We start from the raw sequence: 25749 nt of genomic DNA, 5'->3' as shown, positions 1-25749 counted from the left end.
GGATATAGTTGTAATACATGATAATAGATTCTATTGTGTTATAACCACCATGATAATCTATTATAGTGTATTTTAATTATCATAGTAATACATTAATACTTTATAATGTATTATAATCACAATTATAATCCATTACAGTGCATTATAATTAGGATAGTTGTAATACAAATTTATATTGTATTATATAATCACAGTTAAAAGGGTCAATGTGTTTCTTACCGATAGGGGTACTTTTTTGTAATGGAAAATGTAGATATTTTTATGTGGTGCGGTGTGGTGTGGTGTAGTGTGGTGTGGTGCTAAAACTGCAGTCGAAAAGGGGCTCATTGGTAACAAGGTTCTCCATATGTGTGTAACTGGTCCGATAGGCTACATGGTGCTTACTGGTATTTAGATGACAATCAAGATCTAATATTTCTACAATTGCTACAAATTGCTACAAAACCTGTATACATCCCGTTGTTCTGGGGCATAAGTTGAAGGGAAAAAGTATGATGATGCTGTACCGTGCATTTATAGATATATAGGCCTATTCTATCCCATGTAAAATTAAAATAAATATCAGAGGGTGCAGTAAGCAGGCCTATACTGCAAGATTGATAGTACAAAAACATTTTCAGAAAGACTGTTGTGCATCTATTGTGTCAAACACACACACACACACACGCACGCACGCACGCACGCACACACACACACACACACACACACACACACACCCACACCCACACCCACACACACAGCAACTAAAGTACATTTCAACAGTAAACAAACCAACATAAAGTTTAGGTGTATAGAGGGTTTATGCACATTTCTAAAGTGACAATTTAAGGAATTTTAATACCTCTAAAATGACAAATAAAACATATGCCAAATTGTCAAATGATATTAGAGATAGAAATTGTGAAAATCCGATCTACATCCTCACAACACCTCGCAACGCGAGCCATATGTAATTCCTCAACGCTTAGTGCTCGTAGGTTGAGGGGGTCCCCGGGGTTGTGGCCTGAAAAGGTTGAGAAATGAGAACCACTGGTCTATAGGCTACCACACCACCACACAATGACAGCAGAGAATCATCATCATCAAGCTGTGTGTGAGCAGCATTTGAGGGAAACCTCAGAGTATTAACAGCGCCCCTGATGGTAAACTGTGTGCACTTCACTAATCGAACACATCATGGGGTCTTCAAAGTTTTTGGAGCGGTGAAAGCGCTCCCAATAGACAGGTATGTCCGTGGGTATGTGGGTGGCTGGGTGGGTGGCTGGCTGGCCGTGTCCGTCCGTAGCCTGGCAATACCTTGAGTGGCCACACACAACACACTAGTTAAAGGAGGGGCGCTGTTTTGTGCAGGCCAGGCACACTCACCACTCACTCACAGGCACAGTTTACACTCACTCACTCACTCACATAGGGTACAGCTGCTCAAATTCACCGCTCCACTTTGAACCGAGGTTCGATTTTTTGAAAGAGAGATGAAGCAGGGACCCCTTAGCTGAGAGAGAGATGAAGCAGGGACCCTTTAGCTGAGAGAGAGAGAGAGAAAGAGATGAAGCAGGGACCCCTTAGCTGAGAGAGAGAGAGAGAAAGAGATGAAGCAGGGACCCCTTAGCTGAGAGAGAGATGAAGCAGGGACCCTTTAGCTGAGAGAGAGAGAGAGAAAGAGATGAAGCAGGGACCCCTTAGCTGAGAGAGAGATGAAGCAGGGACCCTTTAGCTGAGAGAGAGAGAGAGAAAGAGATGAAGCAGGGACCCCTTAGCTGAGAGAGAGATGAAGCAGGGACCCTTTAGCTGAGAGAGAGAGAGAGAAAGAGATGAAGCAGGGACCCCTTAGCTGAGAGAGAGAGAGAGAAAGAGATGAAGCAGGGACCCCTTAGCTGAGAGAGAGATGAAGCAGGGACCCTTTAGCTGAGAGAGAGAGAGAGAAAGAGATGAAGCAGGGACCCCTTAGCTGAGAGAGAGATGAAGCAGGGACCCTTTAGCTGAGAGAGAGAGAGAGAAAGAGATGAAGCAGGGACCCCTTAGCTGAGAGAGAGAGATAAATGGTGAATGGTGCATTCATATAGCGCCTTTATCCAAGGCCCTTTACAGAGATTGTGCATTACTTTCACCAGGGACATGCAGAGAATGCACTGCGGTGCGTTGTGAGCTTGGAGGTCGGCTATTTTCGATGCTTGATTTCTACACATTTCTTGATTTCAACATAAGATGCTGCATTCAAGCTCAACCTGCTCACCGGGAGCAACTAGGGGTTCAGAGTCTCATTCAAGGACTCCTCGACACTAACTCTGGGGGAGCCCGGGATCGAACCGGGAGCCCGGGTTCAAACTGGGTTAGATTTTTTTAAATGTTTGAAAACATTGGAAATATTTGAACATTTTTCTCTTCATGGGAGTTTTGCCAAAACAATTGCCTATTTTGGCCAGCGGGAACAGCCCGATCCTTTCCAATTAGAAGATTTTACCAGAGGTAGTCAGTGTCACAAAGAGATGATTTAGGCAAAAATATACATTTCCTCAAAAGATGGCATAGGCCCAGGGACGTGCTCGGCCCCTGATTCAGCCCGGGAAAAAGAGTTGGAGAGGCCCTCATTGCGCTGCTGCTAAGATTTGTGACAAAGTGACAAACCAGTGGGCCAATTACATGAGTTATATTTCGTCGTTGTCGGGTGGAAACCTTGTATGTCCAAAACCGTTTGTTTTGTATATATCATTTTAAAAATGATTTAAACTAGTGAAAACAGCCGATCTGCGGTACAAGCACACAACGTTGTGTGCTTGTAGATCTGCCGTTTTCACTACTTTTCTGCGACGGCCTTGTATGATGAAGCAGGGCTTTGCTTTGCGAAAAAATTTACACATTTGGAACTTGGAGATAAGGTTTCTGCCCGACAGTGACGATTTACTTTGTTGGCCGCCCAGCCCCCAAAGTGGAACAAAGGCCGACATTTTATTTATTTATTTTTCCTAATGGCCGGCCTGGACCGGCCGGGAATGAGTTGTCCCGCTTTTCCCAATGGCCAGCATGTCCCTGCATAGGCCATCTTTTTAAGAATTAAGGTGACAGGGCCTTGAGACAAAAAAGTTGAAGAAGGGCCGCTTGTTGTCCAGATTAAGACACCACCTGACCACACGATCCTAGAAGAGAGACTTTGGGGTCATTCATGTCATGAGCACTTTGGTCCCCTTTGGTCCAGGGCATCACAGCAGCTCAAGCTCCACTGACCCAGAACAAAGACACCCTGTCACCTTGATGATCAGTTAGGATACCACAGCTTGTCAGCTGTCAAAACCAACACTTCAAGGTGCAATCTCACTCTTTTCAACTTCCTCTGCACAAAAAGTATAGCCCTAGAAGAAGACGTATTAGAACAAATAGTTATGTGTTAACTGTTGCCTTTATGTTCACTAACACTCAAAATAATAAACATTATTTGTATAGCACCATTCGTGACATGAAATGCAGCTTAAAGTGCTCTACAGCAGGGGTTCCCAAACCTTTTTGTCTCAGGGCACCCCATAAATATTCTTTTTAATCCGAGGCACCCCTAAATCAGGACCCCAGGAAGACTAGAGGCTCATTCGTGAGTCTCTAATGGGGATCCTTTAATAAACATAAACATAAACAAACATAAATTATTATTTTCACTCCCAGCACCTTATATTTATAGCATATCGTTGTTATGTCCAAAACCGTTTTGTATTCATCATCTATAAAAAGTAGACTAAACTAGTGAAAACAGTAGATCTACAAGCACACAACGCCTCGCATCGCGAGGCGTTGTGTGCTTGATCGGCTGTTTTCACTAGTTTTGTGTTGCGAAGAAAACGTTGAGATAACAGCCATTTTGGTTAAAACTGACTGAAAATAACTTTGTAATTCAAGTTTAAAATTATACTAAATAATTTCCAAATAAATTCCAAATATTATCAAATGATTAAGTGCTTTACAGAGCAAAAAGCACAAGCACAGAAAAATGACAAATGATTAATAATAAAGCGCAGATGAACAGATTTATGGAGGTTAAAGGGGTATTTATATTCCTTGATTAATTCAATATAGGACCACAATGGAAACCAGCCCTTGTGTTTTTTTGTGTTATCCTTCTATAGCATTATTGTATGACCGTACGGCATACCATAAAGTATTCAATCAATCAATCAATCAATCAATCAATCAATCAATCAATCAATCAATCTCTTTACTTCTGTGGTGGCATTGTTAATGTTAATGTGTTGATTGATTCAATATGTGGATGTACTTTTGAATGATATCTATCTAAAATCAAATCTACAAAGTAATTAAAGGTTTCGAATAATTGTAGTGGAGTAAAAAAGTAATATTTGCCTCTGAGAAGAAGTAAAAGTATTGAAAATTGGATATAGGGCCTACTCAAGTACTGTAAAGTAGCTCAAAATTGTACGCAAGTAACTTGAGTAAGTGTAACTTTCCACCATCACTATCCAATAGCACATACAATAAAATCAAACTACCAGGCCAGCTGCAACATTGCATTTATGAACACGATTGTGAAATGGAATAATTCTGCTGCTGCAGATTAAGTAGCCTATAATTTTACCTTCAGAAATGGGTATTTGATAATGGGACAATATTTTGATGACAATTATGCGCAAGTAAACATTTTAATGCAGTAATTTTAATAGCGCACTGTGACTGTGGTATTCCTACTTTGTACACACAAAAAAGAATGATAGTACACTCTTAAAATTGTTGGGTCAAAAACAACCCAAGTTGGTTATTTATGTAACCCAACACGTAACACTGTTTTGGACCAGCCCAACATGGGTTATTGCAGACCAACAGGGTTGGGTTAAGGCTGTGACCCAGCATGTTGGGTTGGGATTGTACAACCAAGTAATGGGTTAAAAGTGACTTTGCTGTTGGGTTAATGTGATACTGCTGATGGGTTGGAATCTAACACCCCAAAATGGCTTAAAAGTGACCTTGTTGTTGGGATTGTACGCCCATTCACATTAAATCTATTCATTTTTTTTACAACATTTTCTTCAATGACATTTTTCATGATTCATCTCAAGGAAGAATGTATGCGGAGTAAATTATGCATTTAGTCGTGGCAATATATCACAACTTTGAACACAACAGATTATGTGGTGCTTCACATTAAAAGAACAGCAAACCTGTTTGTATGTGTCAGTCTGGACCATCTTAGTCATGGTTTCTGTTTCTGTAAGCAACTATGTTTTTTTATATATTTTTTAATTAGGGATTATGACTGGGCTACATCCACTGCGATCATCTACAATACAATGTTGTTTTCTCTATCTAAAACCATAAAATAATGGAAAAGTTTGTAAAAAATATCTGTATGGGAGCACAGTTGCATGCTGGGTAACTGCCCACCCACTTAGTTTAACCCAATAGTGGTGCAATTCACAAACCAATGTGTTGATAGACAGAGAGGGCGGGTCTATTTTAACCCAAGTTGGTGCAATGCAGTGAACCATGTGTTGGGTAAACTCGAATTCAAAAGCCTATACCAACACTTGGGTTATGAACTCAATGCATTTTATCTGATGATGTGGGCGGGCCATCCATAGCCCAACAGATGGTTTACTAATTTTAAGTATTTTTAATCCAATGTTTGGTCAAACTGACCCAACCTTTGACCCAACAGTGTCAACCCAGCAAAAGGGTTGAACATTTGACCCAACATTTTTAAGAGTGTATAATATAATAATTAAGGGAAAGTTGTGGACTCTTTCATTGGCTGTCTAGGTGCTCGCACGTGTTCCATTCTCTCTCTCCCACACACACACACGCACGCGCGCGCGCACACACCCGCACACACACACGCACACACGCACGCACGCACACGCGCGTGCTGCACACACTAGAGAGAGAGAGAGAGAGAGGGAGGGAGAAGGAACAGCGCATGCGTTCTCGTCTTGCTCGCATTCGCTCCTCTCTCTCTCTCTCTCTCTCTCTCTCTCCCTCTGTCTCTCTCCCATTGAATCTCCCGGAGCGTTCTTTCTTGGAGGAACAGGGGGAGTGTCAGACAGTGTGTGAGTCAGTCAGTCAGTCAGTTCAGTTCAATCAAGGAGCAACAACCAGGCAGGCTAATATAGTAGAGAACAACCATGTCCTCTTCTCCTCCCCTCGTTCGCGTCTCCTTCTCCTCCGTGCTCACACTGGCTCTATAACGCCCTCCCTCCATAGAGGATGAGATGATGGCCACATCGGTAAGTCGCCTCTATCCCACCGACCGATGCAGAAAAGACGGGCACTGGATTCTTTCTGTAACCGCCAGAAAGAAGCCAGTGACCGTCTTTTCTGCGTGCGTAAAGCGCAGCGCAGCGCACGGCACGCCGCGCCACGCAGGGTGGAAAAGCCAAGGGACACTTTCTATTGATCTTCTATCCATAGGCTCAACGCGCACGTGTTTATTTAAGGCAGTTGTGCACAAATGACCACTTGCAAAAATGTGCAATAGGCTACTATAACTTGAGGTAAAATGTGTATAGCTATTAGCTACACATTTGGCACCCCCTTTTCTTTTTCTTTTTGTTTTAACAACTGAAGCACACATTTTGAGCAATAATGAATGCCTTATTCCTAATCCTATACCTCTCCAACTTTGCAATTTTGCAAGACAATCAGACAATCTTCATGGCTTGCAACACGCAATTGAATCCACACATGATGCAATCTGTGGTTCACACGTAATTTAATACAGCTTGCAAATATTACAATGCTTCGTTCGATTGGGTTTTCTAGTGTCTGCTCTCATTAAATAAAATCGCTCTTCTTTGCAAAGCGCACGCCAGACTGCCAGACTGTCTGACTGTCTCCAGTCAGTATTTCTCGTCTCAGTTTGCACGTTTTCCCTTCGTTCTCCTCAAGCGCGTGTGCCTGACTGTGTGTTGAGACGTGGTGTTTGTTCAGTGTTCAGTCAGTGCTGCTGCTGGGGTTTGGTTTCCATAGTTATTAATGCCTCTTTATTTTTCCATTCGGTGACATTAGTGTTTGTGTGTGACGGTGTGTTGCCTAAAATGTGTGGTGTGTGTGGTAGGGTGGATTGGATTGAATTTGAGATTGGGAAGCAAGCGATCCAATTACAAAGCGATTGTAGCCCATTCATTTCATTCATATGTGTTGTTATTGTTGCTGCTGTAAAAACATGTACAAGGCTTTGGATGTTTACATTGTTTATGAATTTATGAACAAAAAGAGACCCCACTTGAAACAAGCCCAAAAGCTTTTTTCTGGTCTTTATCCGTTTAGTTGACCATGTATCAGTGAACTGTGTACTGTCCTGTACCCTTTCCTATGCAAACTTCTAATAAAGTAGGCTGTTCAATCAATCAGTGTTCAAATTGGCTCACAATGTCACGTTTTCTAAGTCAGAATGCTAAAGCAAGAATCGTGTTTGTGGAAGGATGGAAGGCTAAAATATGTAGTTTATTCTCAAGTCAATGTGTTTTGACTTCTTGTGCTCGACTTGTGTTATTGTTGATACAATATGTCCGTTAGTTTTGTGTTGGGCTGTCTAGTTAGTTGAAGCCTGTAGTATAGATGATGTTTTAAGGGGAGAGAGGAGATAGTCAATGTTTATATAAATATCTTCTAATATAGTTCCTTATCAAACATCTCCACACACCGCAGATGTCCAGAAGCTAGAGCGTGTTTATCTAATCTAACTATTCATTTACGGAATGTCTGTCCGCCGTCCGCTGTCTGTCCGCATGCTGACATCACTGATACTAAACAGTGTCGCCTCCATGGTAACAGCCGCATGCTGAAACAATGCCCGACATCACTGACTGACATCATGAACACCATACATGGGCATAAACGGGTGAAACAGTCTGCATGCTGACATCACTGATACTAAACAGTGTCGCCTCCATGGTAACAGCCGCATGCGGAAACAATGCCCGTCATCACTGACTGACATCACAGAACACCATACATGGGCATAAACGGGTGAAACAGTCTGCATGCTGACATCACTGATATTAAACAGTGTCGCCACCATGATAACAGCCGCATGCGGAAACAATGCCTGTCTGACATGATGAAACAAGTGACCAAATTTGGAGATGACTGACTGACATCACTACAGTGCCCAAATTTGGAGACGACGTCACAGACTGGCCTGGACATGGAACACCATATATGGGCATAAAAGAGAGCCAGACAGAGAGAGATTAGAGATCTCCATATAATGTATGGGCATGAAAGAGAGAGAGACAGAGATATAATGGGTATTGCACAACTGGACGTCAATGGAGAATATTCTTCCCAACAGGCACCGGTCTGGGTTCTCCAACATTACTTCTGAGACTCCTCAGGGACATTCAATCCCTCATATATACTGTGCACACCCCTTATCTTCTTAATATTGTTCCTTTTATTGTGTATCCATGCACAGGGAGCTGTGCAGGTGAAGCTTGAGCTCGGCCATCGCGCCCAGGTCAGGAAGAAAGCCACGGTGGAGGGATTTACGCACGACTGGATGGTGTTTGTCCGCGGGCCCGAGCACAGCAACATCCAGCACTTTGTGGAGAAGGTGGTGTTCCACCTGCACGAGAGCTTCCCCAGACCAAAGAGAGGTAGGAGATGACCTTCCTTTTCACTGTCACACCCACCTGTACACCATACACGCTGCTGCAGTGCATGTGGCCTGGAGCAGTGGTTCTCAAACTTTGAAATGTCAAGGTCTCCCCTTCTGTAACAGTGTACAAATGGAACCAAATGAACCCGTTGGGGTTCATTTGGTTCCATTTGTATACTGTTAAGAGTTACAGACTTGTATGGGTCATTTTAGACTCCCCTAAAGGAACTAGAGTTCTCAAATTCTGCCCGAACCCGCCCATACCCGAACCCGACCGACATTTAGGGTAGGGTAGGGCCTAAAAGGTATGCTAATTAGTCGGGCCGGGTAGGGCCTCTGGCTCAATTATTATTTTATTACTATTACTATATGATAGACCCGACCATACCCGACCCGACCAGAGGTTTTCGGGCAGGGTAGGGCCTAAAATGTATGCTAACTAATCGGGTCAGGTAGGGCCTCGGGCCTGCCCAGTTAGGGCCCAGTTAGGGCCAGGTCTTACTTTTCAGGCCTGTTGAGAACTCTAAAAGGAACCCACAGTCCCTAGAATCTACTTTGAGAACCACTGGCGTAGAGCAGTGAATTTCAACCATTCATTTAATCCAAGACCCCCCAGTTTGAGCTTTTCGTGACAAGGACACCCAATTCTATTTATATATTTGGCTGTGGACCCGGCAAACCCCCATCTGAATACTTTTTCTGCCAGGGACCCCCAGAAGAGAAGATTTGTGTTAAAAAGAAAGCAAAATGTTCCAACATTTTCCTTACATTCTTTGTACCAGTGCATGACAAACTGTGTACAGCTTCTATTTTTGAATAGGCTACAATAAATGGATAAAGTGGTTAAAATGATTGTGATGCATTAGCTACTTTTGCTGGGGACCCCCTGGAACCCCCCCAAGGACCCCCACTGTGAGAACCACTGCTCTAGACTCCTGAGTTGTCTCTGCACTTGGATCGATCTTTTTTTTTTTTCTGTCACCAAATCTCTTTGCCAATTCTTTTTGGCTAATGTTCCCCCCAGAATGTGGATGCGTGGCTTTCAAAATGTAACTGTGAAAGTGTACAAACAGAGGAACTCACTCAAGGACCCCTGCTGGGGGGGTCCCCGAACCCCACCTGGAGAACCATTGCTAGAGTCAATCATCTCTAGATTCTTGAGACATGCTTGATCCAAGATTCATTCATAATTATGCTACCATGGTGATTATTGTTGATGATGGTGATGATCACTGTGATGTTGATGTCACAAATCATTCTAAGATGATGTTTAATCATATTCTTTTTATGCAAGTGGCTTTGATATTGGATATATTCTGCCAATGAACGTCTGTTGTGCGTTAAGGATTTGTTTGATGTTTGAGTTTGGATTGATGAATACTTGTATTAGTCAGAAATGTAAACGGCACGTGGTACAGTAAGACATTAGAGGCCTAAAAGGACCTAAAAGGTTACTAGGAGGTGAAGAACAAGGCAGGAAGAAACGAGCAGAACTTGTTTTCATATCTTGATCTGACTTCCAGTGAAAAGAAGAATGCTTTTTGTTCTATGAAACAGTTAAACAACACCTGCATGTTAATTTAACTCTTTGAGGGTGCAAATCTAACCCAATTGGTCACATTCGTGCACTCTTGTGTCAAAACACACGAACCCTATTCGTCCCTATTCGTGTTTCGAGCTTGTATATTTTGATCCTATTGTCTGATGCTGTAGTGTGATGCTCTCTGTAGTATGATCAAGAAGGGCATTGGTTTTCAACCCTTCTTCATATCAAGGTCTGTTATTTATTAGGCATTTGACCAAAAACTTATGTTGAATATGTTGTTATCATTGGATGAGATTTTGTCCACAATTCTTTGCTGTATTGGTGTGGTACCATAGGAGAGAATGACAGAGAAACGCTGATCAAAATATCAATTCTTCTACATTCTCTAATTGTGTACAGGTCCAGTGAATTGCCGATTTTTAAGATTAATTTAACTCATGAAACCAATATGGTGATGAGAGATTTTTGCCCGACGACAGCAAAGGTCGGCTGTTTTTGACAGCCTTGTTTGACGTAGAGTGAAAAACGGTGTAGTTGCCACTCGGGTCCGTTAAACTAAGAATAAAGGCTTTAAGCGGTTTTGAGTCAAACGCCGATGGTTTTCACTGTGTATTCAGTTCACAACCTGTGTGTGTGTGTGTGTGTGTGTGTGTGTGTGTGTGTGTGTGTGTGTGTGTGTGTGTGTGTGTGTGTGTGTGTGTGTGTGTGTGTGTGTGTGTGTGTGTGTGTGTGTGTGTGTGTGTGTGTGTGTGTGTGTGTGTGTGTGTGTGTGTGTGTGTGTGTGTGGCAGAGAGGGCAGAGTTGCCATGTCCGCTTATTATAAGGCAAGCGTCTTTTGGGCTTCCAAAAGACGAAGAGAGACGGTGTAAAAGAAAAGAAACAACATAAACCAAGCAACTGGTGCAGAATATCTATTCTGAAAAAAAGCCACTCGAAAAATGTATTAATCTGACTTAACAACAAAATCATCTTTCTCCTTCAAAAGAAGCAATTCAAGGTTTTTCTTCTCCCCGCTCTATCATTTGAAGCGTGTTCAATTAGTAGGCAGAAATGTTGGCCAGTCAATGGTGTCAAATTCCCCCACCCAGTGTTTGGGAACTACTATGAATGCATATACAGTACTGGCTATATGTACTGTAGGTTACAGTTTAACATGCTCGTCATGTGGACTATCATATAGCCTATAGTTGCTTCTTCTGGGCTGTTTCTTTCTTGGAAAAAGGAGGTAGCTCACACTCACATTTTTGGTCGCTCCAAACTTTTATTGACAAGCAGCAAAAATAGACGTTTCGACCCGGATAAAGATGTTTCTTTCTTGGACCTGGTTGCTTATATCTCTCCCTCACAAAATGTGGCAACACGGAGAGAGAGAGAGAGAGAGAGAGAGAGAGAGAGAGATGTGGTGGAGTGGGGGAGAGCAAGAGAGAGAGCGAGAGAGAGAGAAAGCGTCTGGCGGCAAAGGAAGGGATCAATTAAAATATTTTGCTGGTTTTGGAATCCGGGACCCCCTCCTGCTCTCGGCGGCGTTTGAGGTTTCTCTGGCGTGACAAGCGCTGGGAAGCGTGCCAAGGCTCTGTGCCTCTCTCTCTCTCTCTCTCTCTCTCTCCCCCGGAGGAGAGGGCGAGGGAGAGAGAGAGACCCTGTCCTATTGTAATTACACGGGACTCGGATTGCAGGAGGAACATTCAGAGAGCTTTCTTTCTTTCCTTTTTTTTTAATATCGAGAACAGTTGTAAGATCATGCCGCCTTGTCTGTGTCCGTGGCTCCGCAAAGTCGTCTGTCTCTCTCTGTCTGTCTGTCTGTCTCTCTCTTCCTCCCTCTTCTCCTTGCCAAGGAGGACCTCCACATGTGTATATATATTTGGCCGTGGCGTGGACCCCCCCGCCCGCCCATCTGAAAAGGTTTTGTGCCAGAGAGGAGAGGGACCCCCTGAAAGAAAAGATTTGTGTGTAAAAAGAAAAAACATTCAGAAGTATCTAAAATGTTTCCAAAATAGCAGATGCAGCCTTGTGAGCTATTGACGATACACATACATGGATAAAGTGGTTTAAGATGTATTCCGCTGCTGTGTTTTTGCTGGGGACCCCCTGGAACCCCACCCCCCCTTCCAAGGACCCCACTTTGATTACCAATGGCTTACAGATTGACATGTCAGCACCGTTGTAGAACCTTTCTAAAACCTCTTGTTACAGATTGGCCTTTCTATTGTCTTTTAATCGTAATAAAAACAACCCCGAATTACCCTGAAGAAAGGGAGTTCTCTCTTTAAGAGAGGGAGTTTGTTGTTATAAAGTCTTTAATTAATTTATTGAGGCTTGTGTGTGTGTGTGTGTGTGTGTGTGTGTGTGTGTGTGTGTGTGTGTGTGTGTGTGTGTGTGTGTGTGTGTGGTGTGGGTGTGGGTGTGCGTGTGTAACACGGTGTTCTTGGATAGAGTCCACGGTCCTACAGATCTGGGCATGTTGTTATTTTATTTTTTTCACCCAGTGAACCTTGAATGGCTCAGTCAAGAGTTAAGCCTCATTCATACTTCAGATGCCCGGCCAGTGTTGCTTGCCCTGAAATAGCAGATATACAAGCTCACAACCCTGTCACGTTTGTGATACGCTGTGAGCTTGTAGATCTATTTACTGAGCACTACAACACTAGCACAATACTAAAGTTTAACTGAGTCTTTAACTGGATGAATGATTGATAGATAGATAGATAGATAGATAGATAGATAGATAGATAGATAGATAATCTGATAGATATAGTTACTTGGAAAGATAAAGAAAACTGTCCATTCAATTTGTAATCTGATAGATATAGTTACTTGGAAAGATAAAGAAAACTGTCCATTAAATTTTACATAAAATGTAAATTTGCCTTTCGTACACAGGCAGTCGGTATACAACAATAAAAACATCATTACATTCATGTATTAAAATGAATATACAGTATATGCATTCCATAACGCAGCAGCAGTGATCATCATATTTATAATGCCCACTGCAGATGGCACAAACCATGTCCTGTAGCCCTTCTTTTTTTCTAACTCTAGGCCTCCTGCCTGATGGTAACGGCTCAAATGAAGGGGTGAAGAGGGTGTGTAGAGTCATTGTAAACCTGAATTGCCTTTTTGGTTCTGGAGCAGATGTATAATTATGTCCTGAAGTTGCAGTTGTTTTCTCCAATGATGGTACCAGCCTGTCTGACTACCTGGGTGAGCTTGTGAGCTTGTTCCTGTCTAACTATAGATGGATGGATGGATGGATGGATGGATGGATAGATAGCAGCATGAAACCATGCCAGGCTGCTGCAATAGCCTTGCTTCTTCTTGTTCACTACTTTTGTACTTTACTGGGTCTGACTGTAGTCTGTCTGGAGCCCCCCTCTCCCCCTCTCCCCCTCCCCCCTCCCCTCCCTCCCCTACAAAAGCCTTTTGACTCAGGTCTTTGTGATGTCTGGAGAAGAGAGACGGTGTAAAAAAGAAAAAAAAAGAAGTACCAGAAAAACCAAGCGACTGGTGGAGAATATCTATTCTGAACAAAAATCGTTAGAAAAGAAAAAGATGAATCTGACTCTTTCAACAAAACCATCTTTCTCCTTCTAAAGAAGCAAGTTTTTCTTCTCCCCACTATCATTTGAAGAGTGTGCAGTTTGTAGGCAGAAATGTTGGCGAGTCATGGCGTGAATGCTAGTGATGGTTTTGTGTTCAAGATCTTTTGAATCTTTGCTGAGTGTGGACTGCAGTCTGCAGTGTTTAAAGTTAACAAAGCGTTCTGTCTTTGTGAATGGATGTTTCTCCTCCTCGTTAGTGCAGTGGTTCTCAAACCTTTTCATGTCGAGGACCCCCAAATTGACACTTATGAGCCCGCGGACCCCCATTTGAAAAGATATGCCAAGGACCCCCCATATAAGAAAAGTTTGTTTAAACGGCTCTAGCAGTGATTCTGAACCATTATCATTTCAAGGACCCCCAGTTTGACATGCATTAGGCTACGGAACCCCATTTAATGGCATTTCGATCTCTTTGAGACCTCAATTTATATTGTAAAATCAATGTTTGTTTAACTCTGAGAGTGTACAAATGGACCCTAATGGCTCTGAGTTACAGACCCATAAGGGTCCATTTGGTTCCTAACTATCATTTAGCTGGGGAGCCCCTGGAACTCCCTAAAAGGACCCAATTGAGAGTAAAGAACGCAACGTATTGTGAGCTTGTAGATCGTATATTTTCAGGCCAAAACATACACAGGGCTGAAATGGCTAATGACGTAATGAGTGTTTAGTCATACAAATCTAAATCTACAAAGTAACTAGTAACACAAGTTGTCAAATGTTCATAAATAAGTACAGTACTTATTTATCATTTACAGAAGTAAATGATAAAATGTTAACACTCATCTTTTCGTTTCTGTAATGACTATCTAAAATATGAACCCTTCTTGTAAAAAAACAAAGTTGTCCTTTAACTCTTTTCCTACCAAATGCGTTGAATGAGGAGTATACTCGTCATTGGATGCAAGGCTCAGAGTGCCTTAAAGGAGTAGTTCACCCCCAAAATGACTTTTTTTCTATTGATTACTCATGCCATGGAGACTAGAGTTCAATAATATTTTTTGGTTTTTGTCACATTCCTAAGACAAGAATTTGATTCGAGTAAATTTCCCCCCATTGATTCCGGATGGTGACCCGTTTCGAAACGGGTCACCATCCAGAATCAATGGGGGAAAATTTATTGTTATCACATTTTTGTCTTAGGAATGTGACAAAAACCAAAAAATATTATTGAACTCTGGTCTCCATGGCATGAGTAATCAATAGAAAAAAAGTCATTTTGGGGGTGAACTACTACTTTAAGCCTCATTACATGAATGATCCCAGCATCACAGACGAAGATTACAGACAAAAATCACAATCTTGAAAAAAATCACAATCTTGAAAAACCGATATGGTTTACTTTCGTAAAAAAAACTAAACGACGAAAAAAAAAAAAAGATTTTTGCTTAAAACAAGCCACATTCAACTGCCAATACCTCCAACAGATTATCATGACCGGACACTTCCAACATGTGAAAATGATTTAATCTTTTCTGCCCATAGTAGTGGTGGGGGCCGTGGGGAAACACCTGAACTGAACGGAGTGAAAATTGGACGTAGTTCTTTTGCAACAGGTACATTTATCAACCTGGCTGCGGCTCGCACTGATTTATGAAAAAGGCCCCGGAATTGATGGGACTTCAAACGCTCCTTTTTTCTCTCTCTTCTTTCTTTCTCTCTTTGACGAGGAGATGCGAAAAAGCTGTGGTGGTCAGGGGCGTCACAAGGGGTAGGAAAGTGGGACTGAGTTACTGGGGCCCAAGGTGGAGGGGCCCTAATAACTTTATCTATTGAAAAATAGCAGATATACAAGCTCACAGCGTGGCACCGAGTGCCGCGCTGCGAGCTTGTAGATCTGCTATTTTTGAAAAGTCGTGAAAATGTGTGAAAATCTTTGAATATGTATTTTTTAAGCGAACATTTGTAACTCATGGGGGGTCCCTGGAACTAAATATTTTGAGATGGGGGGGGGGGGGGGTCCTTCACATGAAAAAGTTTGAGCACCACTGACGTGAAAACATGGGTTTCTTGGCACACATTTTCACGATTTTTCTAAAATAGCAGATCTACAAGCTCGCAGCGCGGCACTCGGTGCCGCGCTGTGAGCTTGTATATCTGCTATTTTTCAATAGTTAAGATTCATGGGGGGGCCCGCAGTGAATCCTTGCTCCCAGGGCCCAGAATTTGGTGTGACGCCCCTGGTGGTGGTGGTGGCGTGAGACGGGGGCTGAATGAATGAGCGCACCGCGGCACGGTGAACATCTCCTGCCATATTCATTTTCTGCCCTGCCTCTGAGCGGTTCATAAATCAAACGCTCTCCCCTCCTCCCCCTGATATGAACCCTACAAAGCTTAAGAAGACATCTTCTACAAAAAGGGGCCTTTGATGACAAGGTGGACCCAATGAGTTTGGGCTTTTCTTTTTCACACACACACCACGTGCGCGCGCACACACACGCACACACACATGGTCCCTATCTACTTCTCCCAGCGCTTACAGTAACCAGTGGTGGACGAAATATACTCCCTTTTAGGTTTTTACTTAAAGGTGATACACCATGCATTTAAAAAGTATTTGTCATATTGTTTATGTCCCAAAAACGTTTTTCAAAAGGTTTGAGGCTATTACCACTCCTGAATAGAGAGCCTCTCATTTTTGAAAGGCTCTCAGAGCATTTTCAGCTGCAGTACCACATTTGGCCTGAACTGCGCCACCACCAAAAAAAAATCTTTAAAAAAAAAAAAAAATGTTTTGGAAAAAAAAAGAAAACTTTTTGAAAAAAAAAAAAAAGATAAAAAAAAAAAAAAAAAATCTTCAAAAACGGCCGTTTATGACGTCACAAACGGCAGCAAATCTGGACAGCCTGTTTTGAGAACCCGTGGGATGCTTTTAACCTCCACCTTCCCAAAACCAGAGAAAGACACAACGGTCTGAAATGGGACTTTGTGAGGATAGAAGGTGCTAGTGGGACCCCAAAAAAAGGTTTTAAAATAGGAAAAGTGAATTTTCATGGTGTATCACCTTTAAGTAAAAGTAGCAATACCACACAATGTACAGTAGTAGGGATGTGCAATATGACATCTCTGGACAATATCAATATGCGATTAGCCTCGCGTAGCCAGGCTTACTCATCTGCGAAGAGAAAAGCCTGGTCAAGACCATAGGCTGAAATGGCATGAAACAGTGCTACTTCCACCGGGAGAATTTCACCGGATGTTATTGTTTTTTCATATTCCCCGCTGGCGAAAATAAACTGTTCTACTTCTCCCGACCCATCGGTTGCGCTCGTAATAAACAATATCCAAACAAAAACATGGATTCTGACCAAAGGACACCTATTAAGAGTGAGTTAATCTTTATGTAAACGGACTGCAACGCATGACGCAACTTCCGTTAACCGCAGCACTTAGGCCACGTCCGGTGTCTGTAGGTTCATGCCGTTTTCATCTGCTATTCTGACCAGGGTGATATGCAATATAATTCATAGATTTTATGGCCGATAACCAATATGATTTAAAAGTCCTATATTCAAAATTTGACTCGAGTAAACATTTTAAAGTTGTTGTTTTAGCTTGTTTGTGAGAGCTTGTTGATTATTTTCGTTAAAGCCGAAATATGACAACAGGGCTTTAAGTTTTGTAATAGTATTCTAGAAATCTAGAAAGTAACTAAGTGCTAACTAACGTTTTCAACTAATTGTAGTGGAGTATCAAGTATTTACCTTAGTGATTTAGAAGTATAAAGTATCAAAGTGGTATAAAGTATCAAAGTGGATAATCTCAAGGTAAAAGTTACTTTTATCGATGTGCAATACTTTCTGATTAACGGCAGTAAGCCCCAACCACATCAGGATCTTTTTTCACTTTTCTCAGATCAACGAGCTCAAAACGCGCCAAAACGTTTCGAGCTTGTGGACGTGCTACTTTTGATGCCTTTGTGTGACGCTGTAGTATGATCAAATAGAGCGTTCATCTACGAAGAAAGAAACCCCACAGAAAAGTTTGAATATGGAAATAAGAGGTTTCTGTTCGACGGCGATGAAATGTACCTGGCTATTTCCCACTAGCTCTTCCCCCACCAGTCCCAGACCCCGTCAGCGCTGATAAATGTAAGGTGGAGCTGCCCGCATCGCTCCATGGCAGGGGTCTTCAACAGGGCGTCCGGGACCCCTAGGGGGTCCTCAGAGTTACTACAGGGGATCCTCCAAATCATTGTGTGATAGAAGCATTTTTTTCTCCTTTCATAACCACTTGAACACGAGCGTCCATATTCTGAGAACTTTAGACGAAAATAGCCGATCTACAAGCTCACAACGCCTCGCAGCGCGAGGCGTTGTGAGCTTGTAGATCGGCTATTTTCAGCAAATAGCTTTGGTGTAGAGGGGGAAAGGGCAGACTAAGTACAGAGTGAAAGGTCATGTTTATTAAGTATTGACTGTTGTTATAATATCTGAAAACACAAATTGACATGAATCCAAAATATACTGATCATGCTGTCAAACATTGACACTACTGTATATGGAATCTATTGACAGGTTGTGGGGGGTCCCTGCTTCATTTCCCTCTCTCTCAACTAAGGGGTCCTTGGCCTGAAAACGTTGAAGACCCCTGTACTTGGCTGTTTTCCACCACTAGCTCTTCCCCCACCAGACCCAGACCCCAGTCAGCGCTGATAAATGTACGGCTCCACCTTACGTTGCCCGCATGGCTCCATGGCCCGGAGCGCAGCAGGCGGATACTTAGCGTTCAGTAAATCTGGGGAGATGACACATGCCATGAGATCCTTCCAAATCCCCCTGTGAAGTGCCGTTGACTTATGTGTTTTTACATGGTGACAAATTGCCGGCCCTAAGTACTTCCTGTGAGCTATTAGGGCCTTCAAAGGAACTCCCCCCTTTTTCGGAGGGGGGTTTCTAGTTGAAACATACCCCCAAGTAGGAATATAGATTATGGCCACAGAAAGAAAAGGCCAAAAGGTGTCTCTTTTTTTAAAAGGACAGTACAGTGAGGTTCAGGAGTGTGTTTAGACTAAACTCAAAGGTTCTCAAAGGCCCCATTCTTCACCGGGGTTTAACCGTTTTGTTCATTTTTTCCCCCCGCCTAATTTTGAACAAGTTCAGTGTTTCCACTGAAAATGAATTGGTTCAGAACTCAGTGGGAGTGAGCGGTGCCTTAGGCTGCTCAACAGCGCCACTTGAAGGTACAGTAGGTCACCCAGCGGTATTGCAGCTGTTGAGGCCATACTTATACGTACATACGGACAGACATAGAGACAGACAAACATACACACTCGGTCGAATGTTGGAGTGGTAGGCACCGCTGAAAAATACGTAGTTTTTTTTTCTCAACTGGAATCCAAAGTCACTATTCTAGAGTTTGGAAGATGCACATGTGATATAAACGATGGCAAGTGAAAAATCACCATTAAAAAGTAAGAAGTGTGACATTGTAACTTAGCCTAGTTACAGACACTGAATCGCTAGCCACACCCCTTTAATTTTTTTGTTTTGGCGATTCAGGTCTAGCATCGCTCTCATTGAAGAGGCACTGCCTCGGTTGAAAATCCGATCGGCGAATCATTGTCGTGAATCAGCGTCTTGTGATCAGCGTGGGTGGGGGTTTCCCAGAACTCATGTGTGTTTCCAAGTACACTAGCGCCGCCGCCGTACCGTACGGCGCATCGCGTCGCGCTAAAATGCGGTAAAATGCGATCGTATCGATCTCGCTATGAAACACCAGTAGCAGGCATGTTATGTTGTGTTTGATTACTAGTTCGTAGTGCTCCTATTCTGACTGTTTCTTTGGTTAGCAAGTAGCACTAGCAAGCAACAGGCTAGCCACTAGCCAGCCAGTCATGTGTTGGTCGGTGAACCAATCGCTGAAGACTGTCTCTTTTTGGCAACGCCCATCCCTGCAATCACCCTGGGGCGAAGTGAGTTCAGACTGAATAATGAAGTGAAACGAAATGTCAATTCAGGCTGAGTGTCAGGCTAATTGTAACTGCCTTTGTCGTTTGAATTTCCTCCCGTGATTAATAGACACTTTGAGCGGTCATATTCGACACAATGCTGACCAGGCTGTTAAACTGGTGGAAAGACAAGCCGGTTCGCGGCCGGTTCCCATGAAAAGCACCAAGGTTCCAAGGATCTACAACGGGAACCAAGTTCTACAACAAAAGTTATTTGGATGGGAAAAGGACCAAGGGGTCCTTGTCTTGAGCAGGGGGTTCTGCGGGCGTCCATAGTTGGGAACCAAATGGACCCCTCTTTCATTTCTCCGTGGCCAAATGGCAATATCAAACTGGGGTTGTTGAAATGAAAAACAGGCCTGATGACAGAGTCTGGTTGCATATACGGTGCTGGTGTTGTTTACACTACAGGTACATTTGGTTTTCATTTAGCACAACTCTCAGAGAAGCAACACAGTGTGGTGTGGTCTCATAGACAGGCTGGTGTTTGACACTGTGGATCTACTAACAGCCTGGCTGAGTGCTCTCACACCACCAAGGTACAGCTGGCCAGAAGAACCCCCCCTTCTCTCTCTGTCTCTCTCTCTCTCTCTCTCTCTGTCTCTCTCTCTCCTCTTCACTCCTATACACACGCACACACACATACACACGCTCACTGGAAGGCAGCTATTCATTAATTGCATGCAGGGGTGCATGCACACACACACACACGTGCGCATGCACAACGGACAGAAGTCCCAGTCAGGGCTGAGCATGCATGAACTCTTTTCATGTTCCTTTCTGCACCTCGAGAAGTAGAGGAAGTTATTTCCTTCCTTCCTTCCTTCCTTCCTTCCTTCCTTCCTTCCTTCCTTCCTTCCTTCCTTCCTTCCTTCCTTCCTTCCTCCCTCCCTCCCTCCCTCCCTCGTTGTCTTTCTCTCTGGTCACATCGTGTGATTTGTGTCCATTTAGCATGATATCGTCTCTGTTCGGGTGGAAACCTCTTATGTCCGAAACTGTTACTTTCCAGAATTTCAAATTCGAACCCGGCAGAAGTAGCAGATCTACAAGCGCGCTGTAGTGTGATCGAGTAGGTGGTTAATCTAAGAAAGAAACACAAACACGTTAGAATATGGAGATAAGAGGTTTCTGCCCGACGGCAACACTGTGATTGATTATGTGATTGATTTAGTTCTCTCTTTCTCCTCTCTCACCCTGCAGTGAAAATGTCTCTATTCAACGTGTCATGCGTTCCTGTGTAAAAAAGAAAAAACATAGAAACTGTGTTGTTTCTGAAGGTTTCGTTAGACAGTCTGTGTGGGAATGAACTGAACTGGTGTGGAGTAGAGGACACCGTACTGGCTGTCGAGCAGTACTGCCTGAACCTCATGAGCCAGTAGCCAGGTGGGGATCTCCCCCGGCCAGGTGGGCTTTGGCTCTGGGCCAAGCTGTAGAAAAATGAAGGTCTGTGGTGAAAGACGTGTTTGAAATCCCAAGTAGGAAGCCGTTATGGATTGCAGCTTTATACCACTCAGTATGTTACCGAGTAAAAGGCCTTGGGAACCTGATACCTGATGCCTGAATAGAGGGATGACACAGTGTGGATGAAAGAGACCAGTTACCTCCAACCAAATGGACCTGTAACGTAGCATGCTGCTGGCCTCTTATTCTAAGCCACTTTGGGCTTGTTATTGGTGGGTGTGTTGTTTTTGGGGGCTTGCTTCTAAAGTGTAGTTGCTTGTTTTGGGCTTGCTTTCTAAATGTTGTTTAAGCCAGTGGTACAAAAAAATGTCATGTCAAGGACCGCCCTCAAATTAATTTGTATTTGTCCACAGAACCAGCAAAAAGGTTCTGCAATTCAAGATTTGTTATGGAAATAGAAGATCTACATCTACTATGTTCAAATATCCGATGCAAATATCTGATGGTCGCGTCTTTTGGGCTTGTTTTCATTTACCTGATTTGCTTAATCTGGCAACACGGATCACCTGCTCGGTCAAAGGTTGCTTCACAAATACACTGAGGAGAAAAATGTAGTACAAATACTGCTTTTACTGCTTGCATTGTTAGTCAGAAATAAACCGAGGCAAAATGTGATACAGTGGTGACTTACTGCCTGCCCTGGGTTACCTGTCAGAAACACACTGAGGGCAATACGTTACTTTCAAAGAGAAGCAACTTACTTACTGTGTTGTTGGCCCAACTTGGCCAGCAATCTGTTCCTCTGAAGGTCTGAAGGCCTTCTCCTCAAGGTGAACACATTTAATTAACAGCCTGCTCTATTACAGTGCTTCTCAACCTCCAGGGGGTCCCCAAATTATTGTGTGGGGGGTCCCCAGATTATTGTAGGGTGGTGATTAACTCAATGTGCAACATTGTTTTCTCTCTCAACAGTAAACAAACCAACATAACGTTTTAAGTGTATAGAGCATAGGGTCTTCAACGTTTTCAGGCCAAGGACCCCTTGGTTGAGAGAGAGATGAAGCAGGGACCCCCACAACCTGTTCATAGATTCCATATAGTTTCATTGTTTGACAGCACGATCGTCTGTATTTTGAATTCATGTTAATGTGTGTTTTCAGATATTTAACCACTTGAGCCTTCAATACTTAATAAACTTGACCTTTCACTATGTACTTCCCCGAAAATAGCCGATCTACAAGCTCACAACGCGGCGTTGTGAGCTTGTAGATCTGCTATTTTTGGCTAAGTTCTCAGAATATGGACGCTAGGGTTCAAATGGTTAATATAGAAAAGGGGAAAAAAACAAGTCTCTATCACACAAAGATTTGGAGGACCCCCTGTAGTAACTCTGAAGACCCCCTGGGGGTCCCGGACCCCCTGTTGAAGACCCCTGGTATAGAGGGTATCTGCATGTTTCCAAAGTGGCCTGAAAAGGTTGAGAACCACTGCTCTATTACACTGGGAATGGATTGCAACATGGTTGTATTTACGCATTGAATTCTATATCACCCACGCCACCGCCACGTTTGTAAAGAAAATAAATTACCCATTTGCAAGTTTACAAAGCATTCTGCACAAGATGGTTGGAGCAAATCATGTTTGACTACTGTGAAGTGCGAACCCCAAGGTCGATGGTAATGCAGCAGCGTGTGAACATTGTGTGAAGCAGCCTGCCTGCCCTATCAATATCGCTAGAGGTCTTTGGCAGTTGGTAGTAAAAAAAAAAAAAAGGTTTATGCCAGAAGTGAGCTTTAGTCTATCTAATAAATGTCCTTGGCTGTCGGCATTTCTCAATATTGGTGTCACTGTCAAATACAGTACATGATGATGGGGGGGGGGGGGGGGGGGGGGGGGGATAGATTTAGTCTCGAGTAGAAAGCTCATATGTTCAAAAATGGCCAAAGTAGCAGAATATGTGAGTAATTTCATTGTATATTTAAGGTTGTGTCATATCTGCCATGTGCAACTTCAAAGCCTACAAGCCAAAGAGAAATGTAATTGTCAACGACAAAAACACAATTAAATCGTTAATCGCAATTATTTGAGAGAAAATTAATCGCCATGTAAAATGTCATAATCGTGACAGCCGTACTCGAAATGTTTTCAAGCTCGCAGATATGCTCCTTTTGATACTTTTGTTTGACGCTGTAGTATGATCATGTTGGGTGTTAAATTACTTACAGTGCAGTTAAATACTGATGGAGGAAAATAGATTTGGTCTCAGGTGGAAGTCCAAAACATATCCACCTGTTTCAGCCAGGAATTTACTGTAGAATTATGGGTGGGACACATCCGGTAACATTGAACAGCCGACATAACAAGTTCACGTCGCGTCGCTGATGGGACCGTTGTGAGCTTGTAAATCGCACTCGGCTCAGCTCGGCTCGGCTGCGACGCCGGTACTGCCGCCCACCTTCTGTGCAGTGCACGATGGGACGCTGGAAACTTGTGGATACTTTTCGGGATTCAAATTGAAAAAAAAAGCAGCAGATCTTCAAGCTCAAAACGTGCCGCTTTGCGTCACGCTTCAAGCTTGTAGATCCGCGGTTACACCCCGCCACTCCGACATGTCTCCTTTCCGACATGTCTCCATTCCGACACTAACCCTATCTCTAACCCTTACCCTAAACTTAACCCCTATTAGTCGGGGATCCACATGCCCAAAAGCTCAAGGAATAGGGTTGAACCTGTGATGTTCTGCCGCACTTTTTATTTCTGTTTTATCTATTAGTTTGGTCATTAAGGTCCACAGAATGAGAGGCCTGCTCTGCCGGAAACATCGCGAAAAAAAGTTATGTCCATTTGTATATTCACTGTCCCATTGACTCCACTACACAGGAAAGGAAATATATAAAAAAAAAAAATCTAGAAGCAAACTACTGCTTCTAGTAGTTTGACCCCTCACATGCTACTTAAAGCAGGTTTTGTCTTTTTTATAATATATTTCCTTTCCTGTGTAGTGGAGTCAATGGGACAGTGAATATACAAATGACCATAACTTTTTTTCGCGATGTTTCCGGCAGAGCAGGCCTCTCATTCTGTGGACCTTAACTCACTTGCTGCCATTTAACAATACCTTCGTACTCCAATCCTGCCATGAGTCTCCATAGACTTCCATGTAATCAGTAGTGCACGGATAATGCACACCCATGCCTAGATCATGCACCACGTGTGTCCACATTGCTCACAGCTTTCAAACAAAAAAATCAGAATGGAAATCCGTTCAGGCATTCATGAGTTAACAGCCACTATGTTTTCCTATAATGTAAACAAAAATGGCTGCCATGCTTGAAAGATGGGGTTGCTATGGGGGTTAAACATGCGATTTCGCGATCGCTATCATGCCTACTATCGTTTTTGGGGTCAAAAGTTTTTTTTTTTTTTTTTAATTTTTTGATTTTTTTTTTTTTTTTTTTTTTTAATTCTCGGGTTCCTCGGGCATGGCAGGGAGGTACATCGCGAAATTCTCGGGTTCCTCGTTTTTGGCAGCAAATGAGTTAACGACCAAACTAATAGATAAAACAGAAATAAAAAGTGCGGCAGAACATCACAGGTCCTCTCCCATTTTGAGGGACTGGATCCCCGGCTATATGGAAGTGTCGCCACTCCGACAATAAGAAGTCAATTTCGGAGTGGCGACATGTCGGAATGGAGAGCGACACCCTAGATCTGCTTCTTTTGCTACTTTTGTGTGACACTGTGGTGTGATCAAGTTGGGCGTTGAATTACCAAAAAAACACAAAGTCAGAACATGGAGATGAGAGGTTTCTGCCCGACAGCATCGATTTAAAACTTGTTTTTTGATGGCAAGCTAGCAAAGAACAGTTTTATCAGGTAACAAGCTAGCAAAGAGCAGTTTATCAGGTAACAAGCAGTCACACACAACACGTGATGTTTGCGGTTCTATTACCCATTTAGGCCTAGAATTATTGAATGCTTTAACCAGTGAAAAATAGCAGATATACAAGCTCACAGCGTGGCACTGAGTGCCGCGCTGCGAGCTTGTAGATCTGCTATTTTTGAAAAAGTCGTGAAAATGTGTGCAAATCTTTGACTATGTATTTTCAAAGCGAACGTTTGTAACTCAGATTTTGCTTCTGGGGGTGGTCCCTGGAACTAAATATTTTGAGATTGGGGTCCGTGGCCAAATACATAGCATTTTGGGGGTCCTTCACATGAAAAGGTTTGAGAACCACTGACATAGTAGTCTCAAGAACAGACTTAACTGAGCTCCAGTTAAGTGAAAAGGACCTTTTCTTTGACAATGGCTGGCCAGATTGCTAACATAGAAACATAGGTTTTTCAAAAAATCTTAGAAGGATTCAAAAGACACTTATAGAATCAGGTCAAAATTCTAATTTTCACGATTTTTCAAAAATGGCAGATCTACACGCTCACTGTGAGCTTGTATATCTGCTATTTTTCAATAGTTAAAGCATAAAATAATGATACACAATAATGTGTACCCTTTAAATTACAAAAGAAAAAACACAAAGTTCTAACATGGAGATGAGAACATGGACGATTTAAAACTTGTTTTTTGATGGCAAGCTAGCAAAGAACAGTTTATCAGGTAACAAGCAGTCACACACACAACACGTGATGTTTGCGGTTC

General features: G+C 42.8%; 1 protein-coding gene across 1 annotated transcript in view; it reads left to right on the top strand.

Annotated features, from left to right (window-relative positions):
• Positions 1–8416: 8416 nt before the first annotated feature.
• The window catches only part of mllt3 (MLLT3 super elongation complex subunit), a gene marked incomplete at its 3' end in the record, with an annotated part of 127820 nt that continues 110487 nt past the window's right edge, over positions 8417–25749 (top strand). Inside the window, 1 exon segment of the mRNA XM_080742221.1 lies at positions 8417–8591. Within this exon segment, the coding sequence (XP_080598347.1) occupies positions 8495–8591 (97 nt within the window). The 5' untranslated portion in view covers positions 8417–8494.

The sequence above is a fragment of the Nannobrachium achirus genome (assembly GCF_963921795.1).
Source record: "Nannobrachium achirus genome assembly, chromosome: 14".
NCBI classification, from domain to species: Eukaryota; Metazoa; Chordata; class Actinopteri; order Myctophiformes; family Myctophidae; genus Nannobrachium; species Nannobrachium achirus.
Note: the sequence above shows the minus strand (reverse complement) of the source record. Positions and strands in the feature narration are given on the sequence as shown.